General features: G+C 44.8%; 1 protein-coding gene across 1 annotated transcript in view; it reads left to right on the forward strand.

Annotated features, from left to right (window-relative positions):
- FAM160A1 (family with sequence similarity 160, member A1) overlaps positions 1–7,616 on the forward strand; it is a 35,252-nt gene extending 27,636 nt beyond the window's left edge. The window contains exons 9-11 of the mRNA XM_010152295.1: positions 3,215–3,393; positions 3,683–3,821; positions 7,366–7,616. Coding sequence (XP_010150597.1) covers positions 3,215–3,393; positions 3,683–3,821; positions 7,366–7,616 — 569 coding nt within the window. The remainder of the gene's footprint in view (positions 1–3,214; positions 3,394–3,682; positions 3,822–7,365) is intronic.
- The last annotated feature ends 290 nt before the right edge of the window (positions 7,617–7,906 follow it).

Genomic DNA, 7,906 nt, shown 5'->3' on the forward strand with positions numbered 1-7,906 from the left:
TTTTGCAGTTGAAAGGGGATTGGAGTAACTGATCAAATGTACAGAGCCCAGGTAAATAATTTGTTTTTCTGGTGGCTTTCACCTCTGATGCTATGGATGTGGTATCTCATCGCCATATTTTTCCTCTGCTGCTTCACATTTTAGCACGAGGTGGCAGCACTGGTGCCATGCCTGTGCATGCCTGTCTCCGTGCTCGGCCCTGGCATCCTCTGCCTCCCATGCCAGGCCTGCCCTCGCCGCTGGTACCCTCTTCTGCCTTCTGCCGGGCAGCAGTTTAAGCTTGGTCTCTGCAGACTGTCCAAGCTGTTCAGGAATAGACAGTGCTCTCGGACGTTGGAATGGACTTTCGGTCTGTGTTCGTACAGCTCCTTGCACTGCAGGCTCCTGATCTCTAATTAGGTCTCCTAGACACCACAGTAATGCAAATAATAAAAAATAATAATGAACCTAGGTTTCCTCATCCCAAACACAACCTCCATATGATGGCATCTCATTCATTTGAAAGGAGGAGGAAAACATTCATTTGTGTCCATTGAAATGCAGCCCATTTTCTGGTCAGCTGTGGCCAATATGCCTGGCACTGTTTCTTAATTGAAAAATTCAGCCTGTTTTTCAATCAATCTGCTAATTTTGCTGTGGTGATGATTTCCTTGTACCAGAAGCTAATCACATTCAAACCTTTGTTTCCCATGATGTGCTGTCAAATGTAGCTCAAAAATGTTGTCCCTGTTTCTCTTCTAGTCCCTCCCTCCAGTTGTTCCTTTTCAAAACACCCACATCCACGCCCCTCCCCAACAAATAAAACACCACCAAAAACTCCAAACAAACAAAATAACCCAATAAAACCCCCCAAAAGCCTTGCTGTCTGCTCCCCATCCACAACATATTTTACTCTTGGGCTGCTTACCTTGCTTTAATGGAGATCTTGGTGGACTCCAAGTAAGGAGGTGCTCGTAACAGTACCTCAGACATGCTGAGAATGCAGTGTCTCTCAAATATAACAACATATTTATATGGAATGCTGTACAGGGGGGTTGGAACTAGCTGATCTTTAAGGTCCCTTCCAAGCCAAACCATTCTGTGATTCTGTGATTCTATGATTCTATTATTATGTTTGTAGATGTTTGTGATAAGGATTTTTGGGATGTTCTTGTGGGATGGGGCTTCTCTCTGCAGAATCAAATAACCAGAGAGAGGTTCCCACACCCGGTAAGTGTCAGCAGTGTGAAAATGCTCTCTTCAGGCCTATGGATCTGTGAAGAAAATGTCCTGTTGGAGTCTCTGTCCAATTTAAAAGCATTAAACACTACATCCCTATTTTCCCCTGAGCAAGAAAGAACATGGTGTCCAGGAACAGGAATTTTTATGCTGTGCTCCTCCCCCACCCCCATCAGTTCTTGCTTTCTTGGCCACATACAGGTGTACAGTTGGAGAAGGAATAATTTTTGACTTCTCATCTGTTTACCCTGTTTCTTACGAGGCTTGCAAACTCTGCTTGGTTCCTCTGATTCTCATCTCAATAATTTCTTGGGAGAAAAAGTCACTCTACCACTGAGACATATTTTAATATAACCTCTCTTGCTGTGGTGTACTGCACTTGTAACAAGTTCTAGCTCAGCTTTACCTACTTAGCTTTGACCCCTGACCTAGAGGAGGGAAACAGTGGTAGATCTAAAGTCTTTCTCTTGCATTTCCCCCTTGATACAGTAGAGCTCCTGTTGCACTGCTGTCCTCAGCAACTCCCCGGAAACTTCTCCACCAACATGAGGGGGGGAAGCAGTAGGTTACGTTGGGACAGGAGAAACTCTCAACAAAAGGTTTTGGGGTTGGTTGTTGGGTGCGCAGGCAGGGAAGGTTGCTGCTGGATGTGCTACCGACCTTCACTGATGGCTGAGGTGCTGGTTGAAAGGGAGCAGCCACGTGAGGTCTTGTCAGTGCTGGCCCCCCTGCCTTTCCTCTTGTGAGTGGAGCTGTGCTGGCAGGGACGGCTTGCGCTGTACTTCCGGTCGCTATAAAACACGATCGACTCCAACCTTTGGTGTTGCTCTGTTAGGTGATGTGGCAACGCAGGCACTTCTGATCAGATCCCTACTATTGTGCTGGCCAGAATTGCTTTAGGCTCTGCCAGTTGACAGCAGGCAAGTTAAACTGGGCTAAACTATGCCCAGGTAGCTTGAACGGCATCCACTTGCTAGCTGAGCGGAGCTGGAACGGGGTCGGATTATGGCTACCTGCTTGACCCTCAAAAATGCTCGTGACATGCATCTTGTGCTGGAGACTAGGGCTGGATGTTCGAAGTTAGCAGTGCTGGTATCGTGTCACCCAGGAAGCCTTCTGCGTGGTTTCCCTGGCTTTTACACAGCCAGAATCGTGGGGTGGGACTGGCTGTGGAACGAGGAAGGAACTGTACTGTCTAATGATACATATCACTTGGTTGAAGTCATGCCTCAGCTTTGCAAAGGTTTCTTAAGCTTGAACACTAAGGGTTTATGTACTTCCATGGCAAATGCTTCTGTGGTTATCCTGCAGCATGAATACACAAACTAAAGCTATTATTTATTCGTGACGCTTGTATGACAGAGCCTACGTCTACCAATAATTTTGCTTATAAATCTATTTTAATGCGTTCCCTGTGTTATGTGACTGTTTGCAGTACGGAAAATGCCTTTTCTTGTCATGTGAACTGTCACAGGTCTTGATTTCTGTGTTTAGAGTAGCATTTGCATATTTTCATTAGAACAACACAGTGGTTTGATAAGACAAAGGTAGCTATAATTTACGCTGCCTAGCTCTTATGTAGACATGAGACAGCAAGTGTAAAAAGGGGCAGGTTCTGTTTGCATGGAAACCCGTGGTACCATTCTGACTGACTTCAAGGGGAGTAGAACAGCAGCCCATCATGTATGAGCCCCAGTCCTTATTGGCACGCGTACAGTAGAGCAGTTACACGCGTTGAATGTGCTGTTAATGTAAATTCGTGGGCTCGCTACCCAAAGTGCTTCTACTCACGAAAGCTTTTAACACCTCCGTTAAGTCTATTTTGTCTGCTCAGATACAGTTTGGTTTTTCTCCCTGCTGGCTTTAATTAGTGTGTGGAAGGTCTGGTTTGGTTGGTTACCATGATCAAAATTCCTTTTAAACGCCCGTTTCCTAGATCTTAGGATTTTTCTTCTGTGACAAGAAAAGCATTGGTTCCTCCTTCTTTTTTTTGCAGGACCGTTCATCAGCGTAGTGTTGTCAAAGCTGGAGAACATGCTGGAGAATTCCTTGCATGTGAATTTGCTGCTTATTGGGATTATTACTCAGCTGGCAAGTTACCCACAGCCTCTTCTTCGCTCCTTTCTGCTCAACACCAACATGGTGTTTCAGCCCAGTGTGCGGTCGCTCTATCAGGTATTTGATCACAAGCGTTACTCGTGCCGACTTGAACAGTATTTTTGGTGTCCCATTAACCCTCACACTAGTTCTTCTCAGTTCCACCAGTTGCCTTCCCACCTGTCTGAGCACCTCTAACCTCATTTTGAGGTTTTAATTACATTTGCGGGAAGAACTGGAAATGCTGTACGACCGTAACTTTTGTTGTACTTCCAGTGTAAGGCAGCTAGAGAAAGGCAGAGTGTTCAGTCTGTGGCTGTGCTGGGAGCAAGGCAGGAAGAAGTAATTGGTACTGTTGTTTTGGCAGGTGCTGGCATCTGTGAAAAATAAAATTGAACACTTTGCTTCCATTGAAAAAGACTTCCCAGGGCTTCTCCTGGAGGCCCAACAGTACTTGCTGTTTCGTGTGGACACGTCTGATGCCACGGAAGAATTGCTAACCACAGGTAAACGTTAACCACAGTCCAAGGGGGCTGGGTGGAAAGACTCGCCAGTTACCCCTCTCTCATCTTCCTGCCACACCATTAGAAGTAGGTGTGGTGCATTGTGAATATCATTTAACCTGAGGTACCCTTCTGACTTTAAACTGATGATGCTCCATATGCCACAGTGTATGGATCTATTTGGATATTCATTGCTCTTTAACAGCTCTTATTTACTACAGAAAATGTCTGTTTAAAGAAGTAACAAAATCAGTTCTTGGCTCACTGTCAGTTGGGCCGTAAACAAACTTGCTTTCAAGGCATGAGGCGAGGTGGCATATGTGCATGATTTCATTTTATTTTTAGCCTGACCTTCAGCTAGTCACTGGTTCTTTTTTGATTAATGTTAGGGAGGACAGAAGTCCAGAATGAATTGGTGCCTGCAACATTTGAATAAGGCTTCATATCATGGTTTGGGCTACTACCGAAGGAGATGGATATTACCCAGAAAACTTTGAATGTGCATTCTTGAATGAAAAACAAACCAACAACACAACAAAGGGGGGTGGGGGGGGTGGGATGTGTGTGTGTGTGAAAGCCAGGACACTTGGAGAGCAGTGGGGAGTTTAAACAGGTTTCATCCCAACAAGCCAGCTTTCCAGGGGACTTCTGTATCATCTGCTGCTTCTCAAGCACACTGGATGCTCTGCCTGTCTACACAGTTACTAGCACTTACACTGCCATGGGGGAAGCTCGTAAAAATAAGCAAAACGAAGAAGCTTACGTTCTAACCAAGAACTAGCCAGACACAGCTAGGCAACCTGTAGAATTGTGGCCCTGCCCTGGAGACGTGCTTGTTCTCAGCTTGCTGCTGAGCAGGCTGTGCTGGGTGCTGCTTTCCCTTAAAAGCCAACTTCCCGCACACTGGGGATGTGTCGAGTTTGGTGAGAGCAGGTGACCGCGGTGACTTAGAGCGGACTTGGCTGCAGGGTTGAGGAGAGGCTGCGTTTACAGGTGTGCTTACTCATCCCTGCGAGTCATTAATAGTCACATACTCTGCACATACCTGTCTGAAGACATTGGTACGTTTCTTGGAGTTCCAGAAGTATGGAAAGCAGGAGTTTTTATGTGCTGTTTGAATCGTGTTTTCATTTTTTGAGGCTTTGAATAGTAATTCACCGAGTTTCTAGTCAGCGTGTTATTTTTTCTGAGGTTTGCAGTACATCTAGTGTGTAAAACTATGATCTCGCTAAGGCTGCCTGTGGAAGGTGCCTGCTGTAGAGGAACTGTGCATTGCATGTGTTTTAGGCTCTACATTCTGGTGCCATAGATTAGAAAGCCTTACAATTAGATGGTATTGTACCTAGCATGTGGGGGATGACATTTGGAGGCAACATTTAGCGCCCTTTTTTCAGGTGCTGGCAACCAGAACACTTTTATAAGGCATTCCCAATGACAGTTATTTATACATCCCATTCTATGCCGGTTTTCTTCTGCGGGCATCAGAAATTGCCAGGTTGACTCATGCTGGTCATTATTTAGGAGTTTGAAACATGGCTGCTTAGTCACCCTGTTGGTACATTTTCTTCTGTGTTGTGGAAGGTCTTGACAGATAGACGGGGCGTAAATAAGTGCCTGGATGGCTGTGGACTTGGTTCCCAACGAGACTGGTGACGCAAGTAATCAAAGTGTAATCCTAGGGGCAGGTGGCTCACTAGTCCATCAACCCACAGCAGTTCATTATAATGATTAAGGCGTGCAAGGTAGGAACTGCTGCAGTAATGGCAGAATTCAATAACCTGGTCAAACAAAACAAAAAAAAAAAAATCAAATCTCTTGTCCCTAGACCAGTTTTCTGTGCCCCTACACCCCCAATGAAGCAGTTAAAATCAAAATGTTTTTAGGAAAATGTATCAATTTTGATCCTTTCTGAAGGGAAGAGTTTAAAAAAAAAAAAACCAAACCACTTTGAGTGTCCCAGCATTCTGGTTATATTGGCTGAACTGTCTTAACAACTGAAAATATTAATTATAAAGCATTCTGATGTTAGAAAATGTAAAAAAAATAAAAATCTCTTCAAGGGAATCTCAACTTTAGCTTTTCATTGTAATTCATAATTTAAGTTGTTTTTCCTTCCCCAGTGAGAATTTTCCACAGAACTGAAGTTCCTGTACTCTGTCTCTAGCAGATAAAAATTTGCAGCATAACAATATGAATGATTGATAAGTCTGGAGTTGGAAAGGTTTTGTGAAACTCGAGACAAGTACAGCTCTGTCAGATGATTAAGGTGAAAATTCCTTGGGAGTGTTTGGAAGCGTACGGTAATTCCACAGTGCCTTGAGAGCACTAGAGGAACGGAGGAAGAGCGCAGAGCTGCTGCACAAGAAAAAGAGGGATTGCCCTGCTGCACGAGGCAGGGGATTTACCTACGGGCTTTGCGTTAGCTGTGCTCGTAGGGGTGTCAGAAAAAGGGTGACGTCACCTGAGCCGAGTTGTTTTAACATCAGCTGCGTGTGCGTTAAGGGAAACCTCTTCCTCCTGCAGCGATGTTGGGTTTGGCTTATCTGCAGTGTGGGAGTTACTATGGCAGTCCTTTGGGTTTTTTAGGAATGCTTTACTTGTACAGCCCATGCAAACACCCGCTTGTGAGTCAGGCGGGACTCTATCTGTCTCCGCTCTGGCCTCGATGACATCTTGTGGCAGGGAGTTCTGCTGGCTGATTTTACTTTGTAAAGTATTTATTTCCATCAGTGTTCCATTTTGTCACCTTTTTAGTTTCACTAAATTAATTATCATCTAATTAAAGTGCAGTTCTGCTTCAGGTTGAAACAAGGAGCGATTGATTGAAATCTAAGTGCCGCTGTCACTGTAATTCCATGCGTTCTGATGCTCGAGCCCTGATCTCTGGCAGCAGAGATCAGGTAGCAGAGCATGCGGTGGGTTTTGCTTGCTCTTTTTCTTTAGTGTTTACTTGCTTTGCAGGGAGTTAAAGGTACGTGTAGTTAGTTCTGCAGCTGTAGAAAAATCAAATGTTCAAATGTAAATATTTTTTCCCTCAGTTTTGAGCTTTCTCCAAACTCCCATGGCAGTGTGATAGCTCGGCCTCAAACCTGTTCACATGGTGATTTACGGGGTGAGAATAGAGAAAGAGAAGTGAAGTCCAAAGTGTATTCTGATCTGGGGGAGGGCTAGAGCAGGGTATAATTTCGACTGAGACAACCATGCTGGGTCTAGATGGGTAGATTTTATCTGCTGTTTCATAAGGCAAATCCATATTACTCCTTCCCTTGACTCCTCTTCTGCCCACATATTTCTCTCATCAGAGCTAGAACTGAATAATATATAACCTGGGGAAAGACAGCTAATAAGAAATGCAATAGAATTGGGCCATGTAGAACTTTAAAATGTTGGATTAGAGGAGTGTCTCCCTGCACAGTCTGGGTACTGCAAACTACAGCTCTGAGCACAGCCCTTGTAAATGGTCCCCATTTACACCACAGCACCAATACTCTGCCCCTAATGCACCAAGTCAGTTTTTTCCTTTCCTCTTCTCTCCTCCTGGCTTTAGGTAACGTCCAGCACAGCAGCAGCGGAGGGAAAGGAAGGAACCTCTCTGACGCCTACCCGGCTCTGCTCCAGCCTTTCCTGGGACAGAAAGAAAAGAAAGGCCTGGCTCATCCCGGTCTTCCTGCACACGTGAGGAATGCTGTACTCGCAGCTGCCCTTTTCCCGGAGTTCCTGAAGGAGCTGGCAGCTCTTGCCCAGGAACACTCCATTTTATGTTACAAAATACTGGGGGATTTTGAGGATTATTATTGATGGTTGTTTTAAAAAAAAATGTTTTGGAGCTTAAACAGGTTTTTAATGCAAAGCTGCTTACAAAAGAAGGTTGTACTTCAATATTTCCTGAAAATACTTGATTTGGAGGGGCAAGAAGGAGGCAAAATGTTATTCCATAGTACCTTATATTAGGCCTTATAACTTCCCTCTGTGCTACATAACTTTAATGGAGAGATTTCTGACACTGCTCTTGCTGCAGCTTCCTACTTCATCTCCTCCTCTTTGTGCAGCCACCCTACTAGCGTCGCTGATTCCCGATGAATTTCTGC

The sequence above is a fragment of the Eurypyga helias genome, unplaced genomic scaffold, assembly GCF_000690775.1.
Source record: "Eurypyga helias isolate BGI_N326 unplaced genomic scaffold, ASM69077v1 scaffold10450, whole genome shotgun sequence".
NCBI classification, from domain to species: Eukaryota; Metazoa; Chordata; class Aves; order Eurypygiformes; family Eurypygidae; genus Eurypyga; species Eurypyga helias.